Below are 20,568 nucleotides of genomic sequence, written 5' to 3' on the forward strand. Positions count from 1 at the left end.
ATCTAAGAAAAAGTCCAACCAATTAATAATCATATAGTAGGCTCATGAAGTTGATCGAACTTTTTGATTAGTGTTAAGGAGTCCTTAACCATACCGATACTTCATCGATCCTAGTAAGGCCACCATACTTCATTGATCACATCTTGTATCCTACTTTCGAATAATGCTTGTAACAAGTGCCAGTTTCGCCAATTTGACACCCGTCGTTTGGGATGAGCTCGGTACCGTACCGGTACCGGAGCGAAAATACCGATTCCGAAAATCGCAAATTTTTGGTACCGGTTTTGAAATACTCGGTCCGGTACCAAAGGTAAAAATTCGGTAAATAACGGTACTGTACCGATCCCAAAACTCAAAACTTTGGTACCGATTCGGTATGACGGTACCAAATCGGTACCGATTTCGATACTGGTACCGAATTTGCTCATCCCTACCCGTCGTGTGCCGGTATCCGTATATGTACCTGTACCGAATCATCTTTTAGGTCTTGATTTGCAAAACAAAAAATAATCAGGGCAGAATCAAAACAAATCCAAAAGACAGGGGTCATATTTATCCAAACACAAAACCAAACTGAAGAAGAGTTTGCCGGCTGTCCACTTCTGATTCGAGAAAAACCCACACACAGATTCTCTCTACCTCTCTCTCTCTCTCTCTCTGTATGCTGCTGGGTTCATTCACCTATTAACATAATATATTGTATTATATTTATATAGAGAGAGAAACTATCGCTAGAGAGAAAGAAACTGTCGTCATAACGCGGAATTGAAGCTTCGTCGTATGTTCTCAGCAATGGCTGTTTAAACTCTGCAACTCTGCTGGTGTGAATCCGTTAATCCATTAACAGGTAATGAATTCAGTTCTATAGTTTTTACACTTTTTATTGATTGATCGGATATTAATCCAACTTTATGCTTCATTCATATTACAGTAAATTCAGAAATGTTTTGAGTTTATATGAATTTGTTTTTAATTTAGGGTTTCAGTTAATCGCTAATTCCATTAAAGCTTGTTTAGTTATCGAGTACGAGTTTGAGCCATGTGTGGGGCCTTAATGAGCCTAGTGATTTTTTTAGTTTTAAGTTTTAACTCTTTTGGACATCTATGAATTAGTTTCACACTACACAGCTGAGCTCCAACCGAGCCAAAAACCGAGCTTTGGCTCATTTAAGGTACTGCACACGATCTCAAACCAAGCTTAAGCTCGTTAAGGTTTTCTCAAAATATATACAAATAATTGAAAATGTATATAATTAATTAATTATTTAATATAAATGAGTCGAGCCAATCTCAAGCTTGGAAAAACGACTCACAAGCCGATTTCTAGCTTTAGGAAAAAGGCTCGTAACAACTAACAAGCCAAGCTTGAGCTGTCGTAATCAAAACTAGCCTAGTCGAGTTCAACTTGGCTTGGCTTGGCTTACACCACTAAATTCTATGATTGACGGAGTTGTATATAAATTAATTAATAAATATAAAATAATAAACGAGTGGAGCCAAGCTCGAGACCTTGTAAGTCAAAGTGAGCCTAGCCAAACTCGGTTTGGCTTGTTTACACCACTAAATTCCATGATTGACGAGTTGTAATTCGGTAGCTCTATGGTAATTTATTTTTATATTTCAGTATTATGTTTACCATTTTTCCATATAATATGAATATGATGTACTGCTATAGACTATGGTTGTATACATTGTTTTATTATTAAATTCATCTTTGGTTTTTATCTTATGAACATAATAAGGGGTTAGTCTTTCCAGATTCAGATTATATCTGCCAGAATATTTGCTTCTAAATTTGATGGTTTTCAACCTATGAGCAATGTTAGGCTTCAAGTTTGGTGTTCAAGTAGTTAACTTACTATTATTAGTTTATTCTTAATTCCTTAGGTAGTTGTAAATTCGGTCGGTAGGCATACTAACACATCTATCTTTGTCTCTTATCTTACTACCTAAATAATATTCCATATCATGTATTATTGTCATGATGTCATCAATTCTAAAGTATGCAACAAACATAATGAATTGTTATTATTATTATTATGCAGATGCAAGAAACCAAAGATGCTCATGATGATGAAGAACAAAAGATACAAGAGTCTAAAGATGAAAAAGATGACGTGGACCCTGCAACCACGAATCCTGACGATCCACCTGGCAGTGATAATGTTGTGGAGCCCGCTTTAACCAACAATATAATAGAAACTGACAGCGTGGATCATGATGGTTCAGGAACTGGTTCACAGTTATCTGAACCATCAATAAAGGGTCAGGAAACCGAAACCGGACCTGTTAACGGTTCGGATCATAAACATGATATTACAACCTCTCAAGAATCTGAAAGAGGGTTCTCGGGTTTTGATTTGAATGACGAGTTTTTTTCTGAAGAAAAGCCCGAGTCCTCGTTATCTGGGACCCACAGTAACTCAAAACAACAGTCGGTCTGTCTTGATATCGATCTGAATGTTCCATCTGGGGAAGAATCTAGCGTGGATGCAGGTGCGTGGAAACCCACGAAGGTGCATTTGGATCTTAACATGTGTCAAAGTATGTCTCGGTCGAGTTCATCATCGTCATCTTCGTCATCAAAACAATCTTCAATGAAGAATTTTGATTTAAATAATTTGGATAATGTTGCTTCATTGGAGGATCAAAAGCCTGTTATTTCACTCTTCGGTTCTCAAGTTGAGGTGAACCACATGGACATCGGTCCGCACCATAATGGGAGAATGTTGGGACCGGGTCCATCAATGTATTATTACTCGTCTCCATACATGGTTGACCCAAGAGCGGTCCCAGTTGCACCTCAATTTGCACCGCCTTTTGTTATGAACATGGCTGGTGGTTCGTATCATGGTCCATATAATGGTCAAATTGGGTCTGGACCATTGCAACATAACACGGGTTTGAACTTGGGGCTTATGGTGAATGGAGGGAACAGTGGTGGTTCATCGGGCTCGGTGGTTAGTGGGAAACGGTTGGAACCAGATGGTGGATGGGAGGGCTTTCCGGTTAACTACAAACACCAACAACCGCCATGGAAATAAGTGGTTCGGTTATACAGGTGTCAGAGAAGAGTGTTGGTTTCAAGTTTTGGAATTTATGTGAAATAAAAGACTGAATTTGTGTAGTATGGGAGAGTTTGTTAATTGCGAAATGAATTAGGTTGTGAGGTGGTTTAGAGTGAGATAAATGTTTACTTTGGATTATTTTAGATGGTTTTGTTTGATAATCAAAATGTCTGTTTAAAACTTATTTTAGATGTGGCTAGCAAGTCAAGCTTTTGTCAAACAACTTGAGCTCGTTAAATTTAGCTTTGATCGAGTTAGAGCGCTCGTGAATAAAAGCAAACTTTAATATAAAACGAGCAAAAATTGAGCTTACAATGGCCTGGCTTAAGCGGACAAGTCATATCAAGCTTTAAGAAGCTTGCATAATAAATAGTATTTATAATATATGCATCCAAACCAGTTAACTAGTCCCTAGCTCTCTAACCGGTTTCTACCTGGAAAAAACCGGCGGTTAGTAGCCAGTTTTAGGTTTTTCATATTGGCCTCAGAATCGGTTAATAGAAACCAGTTTTAGGTTTTAATGTTAATTTTTTTTAACCGGTTTTTTCCCAGTTAACTGGTTATACCGGTTACGGTTTTTGTGCATGAAAACCGGTTACTAATCGACCCGATTAACCGGTTTGTGCATGTTTATCACATACTATAATATATATTAAAAAGAGGATCTTCTCCTCACAAATATTACTATTCAATTTTTTATTATTTTATTGCTAAAGTCACAAGTACTATGCTACAAATTAAAGATTAACATCAACTCTATTTCTACATTATCATAAGGCTAATATTCCCTTTATTTTACTTAATGGTTAAACTAATTATGATATTTAACAAATTATATAAATTGTCGACTTTACGTGTATTATTTTTCGGTTAAAAGATTTTCTTAAACTTTGCTTTAGTATTTGTTATAGTTGGTCTTTACAATGACCGAAACATTTTCATATTTAAAACTATCTCATCGTCACATGTTTTATATCCATGTTTCGATGTATGATAGCGTGCCTTTAAAATATATTTTATATGGCTTACTGATTCATGTTTACAAATATGTGTTGGTGCCACCAATACCGAATTTTTGTCGGTTCACAACTATAACGTGCTGAATTTTTTTGGTTTTACATGAGATAATTTTTTGTATTTTGTCATTGACATGTTTATTTCTTTTGTTCACTTTTGATGACGTAACCCGATACAGTTTGATTTCGCGTCGCCACACAACATGTTCATGGTTTAACGCTTTTATGTTTGTTTTTTTATTTGGTTTAACGGTCCCGTCGCGAAGCGCCGGTCCTAAAAGCTAGTATTTACTTAAATTTAAGCATATAAAACTACTTATTGGATTTAGAAAATGGGCTATACAAGTTTTATTATCGGATGATCTGTCAAAGCTAGTATTTAATGTGGGTCAGCGATTCAAACACAATCATTATGGCCTTATGGGCCAGTGTCGTGTTCATTTTGGTACCCGGTAACTTGGGTACACTTATTACTAATGTTTACATAACTACATCTCTCTAGTCTAGTCTATTTATCATCTCTCACCGTGTTTCCAATTTGTAAATGATCCAATTCTTTTAAACACAAGGTTATAAATTTAAAAGACTTCAATTTATTAATATTCAAACTTGGGTGAAAAAGGTTGACATGAATGAAATATAACTTTATGCGGGTTTCACCTAAATATTGATTTTTTTTCTATTTGGAATAGGACATGTGTCTAATTCTTGAAAGTTAAAGCCAAATTCTTGTATACCGGCAAAGTTCAAACATAGTATCATAAAACATTTGACACGTTAAAAAGTAATTTCAAATATGTGGAAAAAGGAATTTCAAACATTTGACCGCCACTTTAATTTCCAAGTTTCTAACCTACCATGTAAATCACAATAATTTGGAAGTTCTAAGGTTAACATAAAATAATCATCATCATCATCATCATCATCATCATCATCATCATCATCATCATCATATTAATTGGGGTTAAAACATAAAAGAAAACATGGGTCTCCCGTCTTACACGGCAATTTGACTTACTAAAATTCCAAGTCAATGAGTGGACTCAGCAACAACCACCAAATCACTTGTCTCGTTTTAGTGGTTGATACCTATAGATTTCAGACTATAGTTTAAACATTGAGACCCGTCTGTTTAATGACTTTAACTTAAAACAATTAAAATTCGAAGGCTAAACAATTAACACCAAGTTGCGTGTGGCCACGTAACAAAGATGAAGTTTTGAACATTTTATGCATGAATTTGCATGTGGATGATATTGGCTGAATGGTCACAGGAACAGTTTAACTTTAAGCCAACTTTTGTAACATGTAAGAGCATTCATTCTATTATTGAATGTATGGAAATTTGGAATTTGTATTAACCAGCCAACTGACTTGTATGACTCGTTTATTTTGTTTGCCTCAACTAGTTTAATGAAACCATATCGTGTTTTATCATGAATTCGCCATTGATACTCATACAACTGCTGGCATTAACATTTGTAGCGTATATAGTGCAAACATCATATTGGGTGTTGGGTGTTGGGTGTTGATGATGACGGTAACAAGTCAAGAATGATAAACGATAATTAACGCACAACTTAGAAATAACCGACTTATATTATAACCAGAAAATATAACTCAAAAAATTGATTACAATAACTTTGGTAGTGATGGTGGTGATTGTTGTGTTTGTTGTTGTTGTATCTAACACTAACTTTGTACATCTATTTATACTAGTAACCCAATTTGGTCACCAAGCATAATATGTGGTCACCACTCAACTTGGCCACCAAGGTGAACTTGGGCAACAAGGTTAACTTGGCTAACAAGGTGAACTTGGCCACCAAGCATATGGAATGTTTCATAATACCCCTTAGACTTTAACCGACTTGTTAAAACCTCTTAGGCCCGGTTCACCGACTTGTGACCCGGAATAGAAATTAATCCAACATTCACCCCCCTAATTTCTGATTCGGATTAGAAAGGTCTTCAACTCCAAGTAACTCGCGCATCTCCGTGAACTTGATTCTTGCGAGTGCCTTAGTGAGGATATCAGCCCGTTGCTCTTTCCCGCTAATGTGCTCAACATCGACCTCGCCGTCATTGTAGCAATCTCGGATAAAATGAAAGCGAGACTTTATATGCTTTGTTCGGTTGTGAAAAACTGGATTTTTCACAAGGGCTATTGCGGACGTGTTATCAACTTTCAACACAACTTTCTGCAACGCTTCTCCAGACAACTCGCTCAACAACTCTCGAAGCCATACAGCTTGACACGCGGCTGCTGAAGCCGCCATGTACTCGGCTTCACACGATGAGAGTGCAATTGTCGCTTGCTTTTGTGAGCACCATGTAATTGGAGATTGTCCGTAATAACACACGTGCCCCGTGGTACTTCTACCATCATCCTCATCTATGTTGTGACTACTATCACTATAACCTAAAAGTCGTTTAGACCCGTTCTTCCCGTACTTGATCCCGTAACTTGTCGTTTTCTTCTAATATCTCAATAGGTGTCGTATTGCCATACCATGAGATTCTCGTGGGCTTTGCATATATCGACTAACAATACCCACAGAGTATGCCATATCCGGACGAGTGTGTAATAAATACCGTAAGCAACCCACTACCTTTCAATACTCGGTTGCATCGAGTTCGACTTCATTCTCGGCTTTTGAGTATTTCACACCATGATCCATCGGGACTTGAGACGGATTACAGTTTTGCATACCGGTCTCCTTTAGAATTCTTTTGGCGTATCCTTCTTGTGTAATTACTATCCCATCCTCTCGTTGGAATACTTCGATTCCAAGATAGTAGGTTAACTTCCCGAGATCCGACATCTCAAACTTGGTCGCCATACCCTTTTTGAAATCGGAAATTATACTCGAGCTTGTACCTGTCACAAACAAAACATCCACATACACGGCTACGATCAAAAAATGTTTCCCATCCGTCTTTCGGTAAACCGATTGTTCCTTGGAACATTTTTGAAACTTCATGTCTCGTAGGATGTTATCGAGCTTTGTGTTCCAAGCTCGGGGAGCTTGCCTTAACCCGTACAAGGCCTTTGACAACTTGTAAACTTTTGCCTCCTTGCCTTTTTTCTCGTATCCTTCAGGTTGAGAAACGAACACAACTTCTTTCAATTCACCATGTAGAAATGCCGTCTTTACATTAAGATGGTGGATTTCCCACCCGTTAGATGCAGCCAATGCAATTAGTAGCCGAACAGTCTCGATTCGGGCTACCGGAGCGAAAACATCGTCAAAGTCAATCCCGGGTTGTTGCACGTAACCCTTTGCAACCAACCGAGCTTTATACTTGTTTATCGTTCCATCCGCATTTCGTTTGATTTTGAACACCCACTTCAACCCGATACATTTTGCACCCTTTGGAAGTTCGACTAACTTCCATGTTTCATTCTTGTTTATCGAATCGATCTCGGTATTCATAGCACGAACCCATTCTTGGTTCGACTTAGCCTCAAAATAGCTACTCGGTTCACCACTTGCTGTGAGAAGCAATTGCTCATAGTCAAAGTCAATATGTAACACATAATCTTCTTGTAATCTTCTTGGTAAAACCGAGACTCGGGTTGAACGTCTTAGACCCGTGTGGGCCTCATTATCACCCGAATGGACCTGTGACCCATTACTCGTCGACTGAACTTGAGAGTGGGTTGAGGAATTAGGCCCTATATGACTTGGTTCGGCTGAGTCGTTGGACTCGGGTTGAACCGATGATGTAGGTTCAGAGCTTGGGCTACCCGGGTTGCTTCTAGACGTTTCTTCAATAGTGGGTTCGATTTGACCAGATCCATTGTCAACCCCCCCCCCCCCCAAACAATAGAAAACATACCCGGCTCATAGTCATTCTTCTCGACTTTCTTTACCCAATTCCACCCTTTTTTTTCGTCAAACACAACGTCCCGACTAACAACAATTTTCCGGGTGTGCGGATCGAAGAGACGGTATGCTTTTGAACCCGTCTCCGACCCGAGATAAACGAGTTGTCTTGACCTATCATCAAGTTTCTTTAGATGTACACTATCAACTTTAGCATACGCCATGCACCCAAATACTCGAACATGTTCAATAATCGGTTTCTTTTTCTTGAACCGTTCATATGGAGTTTGATCAACCAAGGCCCGGGTTGGGACCCGATTGATTAAAAAGGTTGAATGTCGGACCGCTTCTCCCCACATATAGTTCAGTACATGCATCGCCTTTAGAATACTCCGCACCATCCCCATTAAAGTCCGGTTTCGCCTTTCTACCACGCCATTTTGTTGTGGCATGTACGGGGCGGTTAAATGCCGAATAATTCCACTTTCATCGCAGAACCTATTGAAATCACGTGAAGTGAATTCTCCTCCCCTATCGGTTCGGAGAGTTTTCATTGGTAAACCCGCCTCCGTCTCGATCAGGGCTTTAAACCTCTTAAAACTTTCAAACGCTTCACCTTTTTCTTTCAATAAAAACGTCCACATGTATCGTGAGTAATCGTCTATAATAACAAAGACATACCTATTACCCGAGATAGTGGATGGGGTTATTGGACCGCACAAGTCACCATGAACTAACTCCAAAGGTTGGGATGCTCTAAACGAGGATGTAGCCGGAAACGAACGCCTCTTTTGTTTACCCACCAAGCACGATTCACACAACTGATTTTCGTGTTCAACATGTGGTAAACCACGTACAAGATCCTTCTTAGCCATCGATTTCATTAACTAGAAATTGATGTGCCCAAGTCTTGCGTGCCAACGCCATGCATCATCTTCAATATTTGATTGCAAACACACGGGAGCTCCAATTTTCATTCGTATTTTACAGAGTCGGTTTTCGGATCTCTTGACCTTAATGAGTAACCTCCCGTTCTCATCGTACATGGTCAGAAGATCGTGTTTCATCCGAATGTCACATCCGGACTCCGTTGCTTGACCGAGATATATTATTTTTTAACTCCGGAATATAATAAATCTCGGTTAGCAAGTTTTGGTCACCCGATTTTCCTTGGAAAAGAATTGAGCATTTTCCCTTGATTTGAACAAATGACCCATCTCCGAACTTAACCCTCCCGGTTATGTTCTCGTTTAACTCTAAAAAATACGACCGGTTTCCCGTCATATGATTACTTGCCCCATTATCCAATTACCATACATCATCTTCGACCCGCTCGGTCTCGTATTGTGACACTCATCAATTTCAGGTTAACTCCGTTAATCCAAACTCCGTCAATTCAAACTTAAGATCACTTGATCTATAACGCACATCTCATTACATTTAAACTAGGGTTTTAAATGACGCTTGACAATCACTACACATGTAGTCTTTCGGGATTGCACCGAAACGCAAACGAGTTGACTCAAACCATTGGTGAACAAACGATAAACATCAAAACAATAAGTATTTGATAATTATGTGTTATTTGATAATTATGTGTAGAACATTAACTCAAGATGCAAAAAAGCTATTTATGCTAGAAAAGTAATAACTAAAAGTAGAGGGCCCATTGTGTAACATTTTATTATTAAATAATAACAAAACCCTAACCCCTTCCCTCCCCTCCCAAACCCGATCCCCCCCCCCTCTCCCTTGGCTGCCGTCACACTACACACACATACATACAAGGATTTTCAAGTTTGGTTGAAGAATTAAGGTGCTAGGAAAGTATTAACAACTCCTCTATGCGTTATATATGTTTAATTTTGATATTGAATGGGTTAATCCAAAACCCTAAGTCGCGAAATTGATGATTAATATGAGTTAGGGTATGATTATATGCTTGATGATGATTGCTAATGAAATTGATAACTAGTTGTGTTATTATTGTTTGATAATCACTTGTTCTTTGATTTAAACTTTCAAGAAAAACCCTAACTATGGGTGTAATGTGATATTGATATGCATGGTTGGTAAATATTGTGACTAGAGTGTTATATGCATGGATTATGGTTCATAGATTATTGTTATGTTGAGTTTTGATGAAAACTGGTACTGGACAGATTGTTAAGTTTATGTTTAGACGACTGTAACTAAATGTTAACGTGGTAATTGGTCGAAGTTATTAACACTACAGTGTACTAGGTTGAGTCTAGTTTCTATAAAGTCCAAGTTTGTAATTTTTGGACTTGTAAAAGTTAATGTTTATTATTTTACCAAACTTAGGTGCAAGTCTGAATTGTGAGGTCTGCTGTTAGGCTGTTTTGTAATTATCATATCTCATAAACTACAAGACTAAATGAGTTGGTTCCACTTCTGGAAGTTAACATGTTGAGTTAAGAACCTAACCCAATTGGTCTTGCATTAATTGAATTTACCATTTAACGGGAATAACAAATATCATTCTGTTGCGCATGATTTTGACTGCTGTGAATTTACTATAATGTTTTGGTTATTGTGAGAAATCTATGTGGAATAAAAATACAATAAAAATAGTTCTTGAAACCTAACTCATGTGTTCTTTTGTGACAATTTTTGGTGAATTAATTGATATATTATGATCTGTTGGATAGAGTAATCTTTCAAGTAGAAATCTGTCTTGATAAAACTAGCTGCTGAACTATGTGAAAATACATGAAACGTGCTTGTTGTTAGATATTGCTATGTTTTTTACTAAATTGCCCTTGTGGGGAATGATTGCTAGTAATGTAAAATGTTAGTACTTGATACTTATGTAGTTGTTTACACATGAAACGTGTCACCAATGTGTTTGTCGAGTCACACAAAATTCACAAACGAAACACGAAACGTATCTCATGCATAGGTATTATGTGCCGAGTCTAGAGACTCAATAATAGTTTCAACACTTAGAAAATCTCATTCTTGTTTTAGAACGCTAGTGAGGATTTTCTGTGACGCACATCTCTCGGTTGACTTGTTTTCGAATTCTTCGCAAACAGTGAGTTTCACGTTCCCCTTTTACTCTTTTAAACGCTTTTACTTGGGGGAGAATACATACTCCAAAACGCTTTAGATTTTGTTATTAATTATATATCACTTGTAAGGCTAAGTGGCAAACGAACCAACTAAAGTCCTTCATAACATCGAACCGTTTAGTATTTGTATAATAGCGAGTCACTGTTGAGTAGTACTACTGGGTTTGACAAACCCCACCCAACGCTAAACTCGACTGGAGGTCGAGTGGGTGTAATCTTGGCTAACACATTTTCCATGGTCGTGATAGACATGGTGGCAAGGCAATTGATAAACAGTCAGCTTCGGTGTCGAACACTTAGTAATACTTGTTTTATAGGCTAGCTACCTATTGATATATAATTGACATAACATTATCTGGTAACCCAAACGCAAAACGCAAACACTTAAACGCAAACAGTTTCTGTATTTATATATGTGAACTCACCAACCCCGTGTTGACACTTTTAGTATGTTATTCTCAGGTAGCCGAGGCGGGCGCGCGGTATAGGAACATGCATTTCATTGAACTCTATCGTTTTTGCAAACTTGTTTTTAAACTGTTATTTATTGGGTTTTAAGTCGTCCTGCGTGACGCAGCACCTGGTTTACGAATTTACACTTCCGCACTTATTTAAACTTAAATGTTTTCGTGGTTTGAAAACTTTATTTATGGTGTTTGATTATAACTAATGATTCCGATCCTGTTAGTTCACACCCTCGGACGGTAAAACTCCGTTAGTGGATTTTGAGGGTGTGATACGTATTTCTTTGGTATTAGGTTTTTTTCATTTAAGAACACAACTTGATGCATATACGTCGCATCATCAAAAATTTCACGGGCTTCAGTTTTGTTTGCTTCTTGACCATTTTGAATTCGGTCCGGGCAACCGGATGCAAAGTGACCAAACTGGTCACATCGGTAACATAAAATCTTTGACCGATCTTTCTTCACCCTTACTTTTCCCCGACTTGATGACCCTTGTTCGGTACTAGGGGTTCGGTATTGGCCATTGAAACGGCCTCGACCGCGACCTCGACCTCCTCGTCCTCGTCCCCCATTAGATTCAAAACTTCTATGACTTGATGAATCATATTTACCGAATAAAAGTTTACCTTGGTCACCCCCTTGAATTTCTTGTTCTCGGATTCGCTCCTCATAGGCTCGGAGTCGGCCTACAACATCTTCAAATCCCGTTTTATTGAGATCCAACATTTGCTCAAGCGAAGCAACCATTTGAATATACTTCGATCTTGGGAGACTTTTGAGAAACTTCTTTACCAACCTTGCTTCATCTATAACTTCGCCGAGAGCCGCTGATTTCGAGGCAATGCTCGATAACTTGCCCGCAAAGTTATCTATGGAATCTGACTCGTTCAGCTTCATATTGTCAAATTCCATTGACAAGGTTTGGAGACGTGCTTTTCTAACCCGTTCGGCACCTAAGTGCCGCGTTTTAATCGAATCCCACATGGATTTAGCAGTTTCTTGATCTCCAATTTGCATTATCAAGGTTTCAGGTATGAATTGAAACAACAAGTCCATAGTCATGTCATTTTTGTCTTCATCGGGGACACCCGAGTTGATGGAGTCCCAAACTTTGTGAACTCTTAGGACTACTTTCATCCTCATAGCCCACACGGTATAGTTCGTTGTAGTTAACATTGGATATTGAACGGAAGATGGTCCGTTCTCTTTCCCCTTTGGCGGCGGCGGTGGAGTCGTGTCACCCATGGCTACTCAAACCCAACTTGTTTGAATAAAGTAACAACTGAACGAACTATGCTATCGACAATGACAACAACTTCTTTGGGAGACCAAACCAACTTGTTCGGTCAACCACGATAACAACTTCTTCAGGATATCAAACCAACTTGTTCGATCGAAACACCTTCTTTGTTGGCCGCTAATTATCACGTTCTTGAACCGAGCTTTGATACCAATTCAAGAATGATAAACGATAATTAACGCACAACTTAGAAATAACCGACATATATTATAACCAGAAAATATAACTCAAAAACTGATTACAATAACTTTGGTAGTGATGGTGGTGATTGTTGTGTTTGTTGTTGTTGTATCTAACACTAACTTTGTACATCTATTTATACTAGTAACCCAACTTGGTCACCAAGCATAATATGTGGTCACCACTTAACTTGGCCACCAAGGTGAACTTGGGCAACAAGGTCAACTTGGCCAACAAGGTGAACTTGGCCACCAAGCATATGAAATGTTTCATAATACCCCTTAGACTGTAACCGACTTGTTAAAACCTCTTAGGCCTGGTTCACCGACTTGTGACCCGGAATAGAAATTAATCCAACAACAAGTTTAGTAGTGTATAAATCACCCACCTTTAATATTGATATAATAAACATTTCATCGTTTTAAACGTAAAAATGGCCTAAAACAACTTTATTATTATAAAAATCTTAGAATCAAGAAAAACTATTTAACTATGTTGCTTCGCATAGCGGGACTAGAATAATATCTCATAAATAGACATGGATTAAGTTAATGAATGGCTAATTGTACATATCCTAAAGTTATTTTATATAGCTTTTCCTATTCAACTTTAATGTATTACAAAATTATTAGTATTCAATTAAATACTTAAAAGGCATGATGTTTTTTAGATTCAGCATAAGTACAACAGTTGTAAATATGAGGTGTTTGAACGTACATCTATAACAAATTATATATTTTTGTTATTTGAATTTATATATTAGTTAGTTTCTAACTTGTGTTTTAAGGGCATATGTCACTAATATGATCTTGTTTCTAGATGATCAGATAAAGGTTATTCTTAGTAAATAGTTAGTTTGAGTTAATGTCAAGATTTAATGATGTTTTTGTGACTAGTTGACTTTGACTTAAAAAAACAAAAAAGAAATTATCGTCTTTTGTATTTCCACTCCCATGGGCCATGGCCAGCCAGCCAAAATTTTCTAAATTGATCACTTGATCACACCAAAGTAAAATTGCTAATGCATAATGTACAACTTCATGCAATAATTTTCAAACTAAATTTTTCCATGATTTAAGAGCAGTCCCAAACTCCTATAGATAATCAAACATCATTTAACTATCCATATTTCATTCTTACAACCAACCATGATTAGGATTGAAGAGGAACATGCCAAAAACATGTCTCTTCATTCTTCATCTCGATCAAGGCTATCCAAATTTACATTTTGTAATGTTTTAAATGTTAACAATAACGATAAACCTTACAAAGATGAACACCCTTTTGTCTCGACGCCCTCTTTTGGGTCGAAAAAGGGTGATTCTGGTTTCAATTGCTCGTCGCCATCAACAAAGGCACGAAACACGATCTTGGAAATGATGAGGAATATACCCGAGTCTTGTCAAGAACTTTCACTAAAAGATATAGTCGTAGATGATCTCGTAAAACAACAATCAACGGTTGATCAAAAGAGTGATTTGAAGACGGGTTTAAAGAATAGAAAAGGGGTTAAGATGGAACACAAGATTTCAAGAAGTGTTAGCTTGGATACCGGGGTCTTTATGCTTAACATGTTTAATCCGATTTCTTGTGGTATGAAGAAGTCTCGTAGTTCGTCAAAGATGAGTTCCAATGGTAATAGTTTTAGTAACGGTAATAGTGATGGATCAAGCCATAAGAGTAACAATAGACGTATGGCTCCAAACACCAAATCTAGGTATGTATTTCTTCTCTTTTGGTCCAAATCGGTAATGGTATATTCAATATTGTTTTGTATTCCAACTTCATCTTGTAACTTTTTTTTATATAAAACAAACAAACTTCAAAATACATTTTATATACAACTATTCTTAGATTTTGTTTGGGCCCTACTATTTACACTAAAATTTTATAACTAAATACTTATTTTAATAAATTAAATAATAATTATATACTTTTTTTATAATTTAACTGTCTAAAATTTATGAATACTTATTCCTAATATAATGAAAATAAATATAGAAAAAAATTAATAGATGATAAACAAATATTATTTAATCACAATTATTTTACCTAATAATAAATGCAATTACATTTATAATTTACATAAATCAATTTTAAGGTTATGTGTTTTTTTACCTAATGATTGTACTTTAGTTAAAGAAGACCATAATCAATATTTTTATCAACAAGATCATGAACTTTAAGTTATAAAAATATAATAGTGTGCTTTAAAGATGTATTAAAACACACATGACATTAACTAAGTGATTATTATATATTAACATGTGGGTATCAGGGTCAAGGATTCATGTAGGTCTGCGGAATTGGCACCGGGATGTTGGTTTATCAGCAAACCATGGAAGTCAACAAGCCAAAGGGTGGCATCGTCTGAGCCTAATGAAAACCAACTCTATTAGCAGATTTGTAATTCTTTATGAGATGCTTCTTTATGTAATATGAAAATATTATAATTGTGTGTTAGATTAAATTAAAGCGTGTAAGATGGATATGTATTCTATTAAATTTAAATAGATGAAACCATTTTAGATAGCGTTTGGTATGTATGAATGAGAGACGTAATGGAATGGATCATTACGGAATGAAAAAAAAATGTGTTTTGTTGATCAATGGAATGGAATCCCCTATTACCATATCTATTCAATTCCTTCTAAAACACCTCAAATTCGTTTCATTAACCCCCCTTGTTTTTTTTTTCATTTCAACCTTCATCGCCTGCTACCACCCACCGTCGCCTTTGCCGCCGGCCACCACCACCATCACTTGCCCCGCCTCCGTGGCCTGCGGCCACCATCACTAACCACCAAACTACCACCTAATAGCGCCGCCAACCACCTCCACCACCAACTATTGTTCCCGGCCATCACCACCACCAACCACCTCTGCCGCCACCACTAACCAACCACCACCATCTAACAAAGCCGTACACCACCGCCACCACCAACCATCGCTCCCGACCATCACCACCACATCCCGCTACCCGCCACTTACCACCACCACCCACTATCACCACCTCTGCCACCACCAACTATCGCTCCCGGCTCCCGCCCATTTTTCCCGCCACTCGCTACCATTTTTATTTTATTCCGACATTTTCTAGCTTACTAAAAAAATAAAAACTAATAATTCATTTAATTCCTACATGGTAACCAAACATGTCAATGAAATGGTAATAATCTATTCCATTACCTCGCTTATTCCATTCCATCGTCTATTCCACTACTCATACCAGACATACCAAGATTCTGATTTTTTTATTTTAGTTTTTTGTCGTTCTAACTATAGTGTTTTATAGTCCTAGCTAGTTATAGAGTACAGTTGGATTTTCAATTGCGTTGAGGGAAGGGAGCAGGGTCGGCCCATAGGGGTGGCGGGGTGGTCGACGGCCACAGGCCCGACACCCTGTTAGGCCCGATTTTTTTTAATTATATTTATTTTTATTAAAACAATATGTATATTTAATGTTTAAACCTAATTACATGACCACTAGCTTGGTCTAGTGGTAAAGATGTATTACTCTCAACCGAAAGATTATGGGCTCAAGTCTTACTTGAGACATGTTTAATCCTATTTTTATACAAAATTTTTTTACACAACCTAAATTATAACTAAGTAAACTTATATAAAAATTTAATTGTTTAAATTAACAAAATACTCCTTTATAATTAAGGCCAAAAAAAAATTTCGTCTTTAACCCAAAAAATTTTTTTCTTTCTCAGAACCGGGCTTGGAAGGGAGGAGGCATGACCTCTCTCCTTCCCACTCATGTATAATATTATTCAGTGTACATATATGATTCATATACATACATAAATACATATATTTTACATACCAAAATATTTACTTTTTAATATATAGAAATTATATCCTAAAAATATTTCTAATAGTATTCATTAGATACATGCATATAACTTAACTTAAATAGTAGTTTTAAGTATTGTGATTATTGTATCACTATTTGTTTTAGATGATACTAATTGACGAATATATTCCTGCTGTGAGGCAGGTTATAAACATATTATTTCATATTATTTCGTTGAAATAGTAAATATTCATAATGTCATTCAGAGTTAAATATATCTACCTTTATTTACGGCCTTATAAGAAAGGGCAAAGATAAGATGATAGATTTAGGGATATTGATATTGACATTCGTGATTTCGTGGGAGGACCGGCCTAAGGGGACCGAGGTTAGGTGACCCGTAGTTTATTTCTTTTATATGTTATGTATGCTATCAAAATTAAAATTTTGATTGACCATGTATTTTTCGAACAATAATCCATGTACTTGTTGGGTAATTAAGCTCAATAATAATTTATGTCTTACCTTCCTATTTTCGCTGTCTGTATCCAAATTGATATCTTCTTTAAATCGGTTTTCGATTAATTTAAAGAAATAAAACGTTGATTTCATTGTTGTTTTGAGAAGAAACATACGATGAACAGTACGTGACTTCAGTCGTAATATAATATATAACATATAATCTTTAAAAAATAATAATCGTTGCTTTTAAAAAAATAATTGAGAAAACAAAGTTGCGAATGTCATATGATATGATATGTCCGATGATATGATTATCCATTTATCCTACTTACTAGCATCAATATTTTATATAGTACAATGATGTGTCCATATATATATATATATATATAAAAATTGAATAGATTGAATTTTAATTTTACCATGGCATAATATTATCACTTGTAATGAGTTCATAATACCTTCTTCTAGGGTTATTTTAACCATAAAATAGGGAAAAAAATCATAACCTAAAGAATTAAACCCAAATAAAAACCCACGATTTGTTTGTTGTTTTTGTAGAAACTGGACTCTAGGAAGAGTTTCGGCTTTTCGTGTAACTTAAAAAGGAAAAGAAAAACCCGAAACAGATGCATGTTCATTTTTAATTTTGAATGTTAAGTAATCTAAAAAATGGAATAAATAGTATTACCAAGTTAATATAAAATAAAAAATTTACAACCGAATTCATTATTCATTACTTTTGGTCAAATTGGATTGAATCTAGCTTTCGGTTTAGTTTAAGCTCAAAACCGACCCAACTAGACTTATGTACACACCCACCTGACCACCTGTTCAATTGTAACCCACTAAAATAGTTCCGCTTAAAAGTAAACGTTCATAAATACTCAATGGAAAGAGAGTAGGTAGCTATCATAAGACGAACAAAGCCTAACCACGAGAATACCCATTGGTAAAGTACAACACTGACGACCCAGCTTACCACCATTTCCAGAGAAAACCCACCTATGAAAAAACCCCTCGTACAGTACACGCACGTCATTTTGTCACCAACACACCTTGAACCGGTAATCTCACCTACAGAAAGTCATCCGCTAAAGCACAACTCTTTGTTAATTAGAAGAATACTTGTAATTGTTGGTAGTAATCAAATTGCATTAAGTAAAAAATTAAAAAAATAAAAAAAACAAAAACAATATAACATGTATTTACTTAAAACTTTTAAACATATAATAAAACTGTTTCTCATTACACTAATAATAAAATGTTAACAAACAATATATACTCACATCATTTCATTTGATTTAATATATCACATTATTATTATTATTATATAATCCCCTGATATCTCAACTCTCATTGCCCATTAATATGCTGACGTTGCGGCAGCCGGAACCGGAGCTGCGACGCCGGCGACTTCACGGCAACACCATGCCAACAAATCCCACCACGGCACATCTCATGCTCCACGTCATCACCTCCACGTGTCACCACCGCATACGTGGCAGCTTTCCTCGACACGTCCCACGTCAACGCCACCACCAACAAAACCCCGACCGCCGCCGTCGACAGAAACAGCACCGTTACGCCGCCGTAGCTCTGCCCGGTCACCTGGCCGTAAGCCTTGATCGCTGCGATCACGGCCAGGTATAGCATCATCAAATTGCTGACCACCATGTCGGAAATCGCCATCGGAATTGGAGAATTTGATTGAATTTTGAAATTGAAATTGAAATTGAAATTTGAAACCCTAATTTTGGTTTGATGAATTTGGGGGATTTTGAAAATATCTGGAAGGTATTAAATAGGGAATGTTGAAGCCCACTCTTATCTACCACGAAATCAATTAATATTATTACCAGAGAAAAAATATTTAAGTTTTGAATATTGTACAGGTTTTTATGCATGGTGTACAAGTTGTTGTGGAAGAAGGTTCTGGATTTGAGTAAGATTTTTTTGAAGTTTTTGGTTTGGTCCTTGGGGTTTGAGGTATTGGCAAGTTGGGTCACTCAACTAAGCTTTTTATTATTATGGGTTTTTTTTAACAACGTTTGAAACTACTTTACTTAGAGGGTGTTTGGGATTGCTTTTTTTATCAACTTATAACTTATAAATTTTTTGAAAAGTAATAAGGTGTTTGAGATTACTTTTATTGAGAAGAAAAAGTTTCATAAATTACTCTTTTGAAACTTATTAACTTAATGAAAATTTATAAGGAGATAAAATAAGGAATCCCAAACACCCCCTTAATGTCGTGCGTGGTGCGGTTCGGTGTTGTTTAAAGCTAAAACCAAATTACAAACATAAATTTTGGTTTTGGATATTTGAAACTACTCGGTTTTGGTTATCGTCTTGGTTTCGGTTCAGTTTTGGTTTTTTCAGTTTTGCCATTTAAGATTGATAGTTTTAGGATGAAAAAAACTTGGTCGAAAATAATGAATTTTGGTATTAATAATATTGTTAATTATTAACAAATTGATTATTATACATTTGACCAAAAGTAGTTGAGTTACGTATTTATTAAACTTTTATAAATTACTTAAAATAAAAATAATAAAAATATAAATCTATAAGTTTGATTCGGTTTTTTTTTTGGTTTTTATTTGACGCAAAACCAATACGAACCATAAGTTCGGTTTTTACAAAGACATAAAACCAAACCGACGGCTTTTGTTTCGGGTCGATTTTATTTGGTTTGTTGCACAACCCTAACTCCCCTACCCGAGTGAGCCTTCCATAGACGGGATGCAAACCGTTGATATTGATTTTGACACTCTAGACCTAACTAACACATAAATATCTTCAAAGAGGAAACCCATCACTGTGAAAAAATAACGCTTAATCAGGTTTTAAGCGCGAGACCTTAAAATCACAAGCTTTAACCATAACTTCTATGTTATTTAATTAGATGGTAAATGGTTGTTATTATAGGTTCTACATAAGGCAATCTAACAAACTTTCTGAAAATTAAAAGAAATATGTTTCCGTATTTGTGGACAGCCGTGTTCATGACAATTTATGAGACATCTAATCTACTGTTACTTAACTGGTGATAACACATGGTTGTTTGCATAGGCCCTAGTTATTTGAACTATTAAATGTTTGTTTAAGTAACAAGCTATTGAATTTAAACACTACTTTGTTTAACAAAACGTGTAATTCTTTTCAATAATGATATGTCTGATAAGAGAAGTTATACAACATGACATGATTAACATGATTAACATGATTAAAGATAGCCAGTTTAATAACACGACATGTTTAACAAGATTAAACATAAGCAATACAATAGCACAAACTACACAACATTTTAAACATGATTTAAAATATTAAGACATAATTATAATTATA

The 20,568-nt window shown here is 36.2% G+C and overlaps 2 protein-coding genes across 3 annotated transcripts; one reads left to right on the forward strand and one right to left on the reverse strand.

Moving 5' to 3' along the window:
- Window positions 1-605: 605 nt before the first annotated feature.
- Window positions 606-3,331, forward strand: LOC143588392 (uncharacterized). 2 transcript variants are annotated; one of them, XM_077069405.1, is made up of 2 exons: window positions 606-847; window positions 2,046-3,330. In XM_077069405.1, exon 2 carries the CDS (start codon window positions 2,046-2,048, stop codon window positions 3,042-3,044), a length of 999 nt encoding a protein of 332 aa, XP_076925520.1. In that variant the 5' UTR covers window positions 606-847; the 3' UTR covers window positions 3,045-3,330. The 2 variants fall into 2 exon arrangements, with proteins under 2 accessions (XP_076925520.1, XP_076925521.1); XM_077069406.1 differs by lacking the exon at window positions 606-847 and having other exon boundaries at window positions 1,737-2,295; window positions 2,344-3,331.
- A 15,074-nt stretch (window positions 3,332-18,405) lies between these two features.
- On the reverse strand, window positions 18,406-18,969 carry LOC143588393 (uncharacterized). Its single transcript, XM_077069407.1, has one exon. The coding sequence runs from the start codon at window positions 18,907-18,909 to the stop codon at window positions 18,574-18,576; it is 336 nt and encodes a 111-aa protein (XP_076925522.1). The 5' UTR covers window positions 18,910-18,969; the 3' UTR covers window positions 18,406-18,573.
- Window positions 18,970-20,568: the final 1,599 nt, after the last annotated feature.

Source organism: Bidens hawaiensis, unplaced genomic scaffold, assembly GCF_021521415.1.
Source record: "Bidens hawaiensis isolate Kalapana, Puna unplaced genomic scaffold, B.hawaiensis_p1.1 tig00036353_1, whole genome shotgun sequence".
NCBI lineage: Eukaryota > Viridiplantae > Streptophyta > Magnoliopsida > Asterales > Asteraceae > Bidens > Bidens hawaiensis.

Coding starts and splice junctions, on each gene's coding strand:
- LOC143588392 (XM_077069405.1), top strand. CDS start 2,046: ATGCAAGAAACCAAAGATGCTCATGATGATGAAGAACAAAAGATACAA.
- LOC143588393 (XM_077069407.1), bottom strand. CDS start 18,909: ATGGCGATTTCCGACATGGTGGTCAGCAATTTGATGATGCTATACCTG.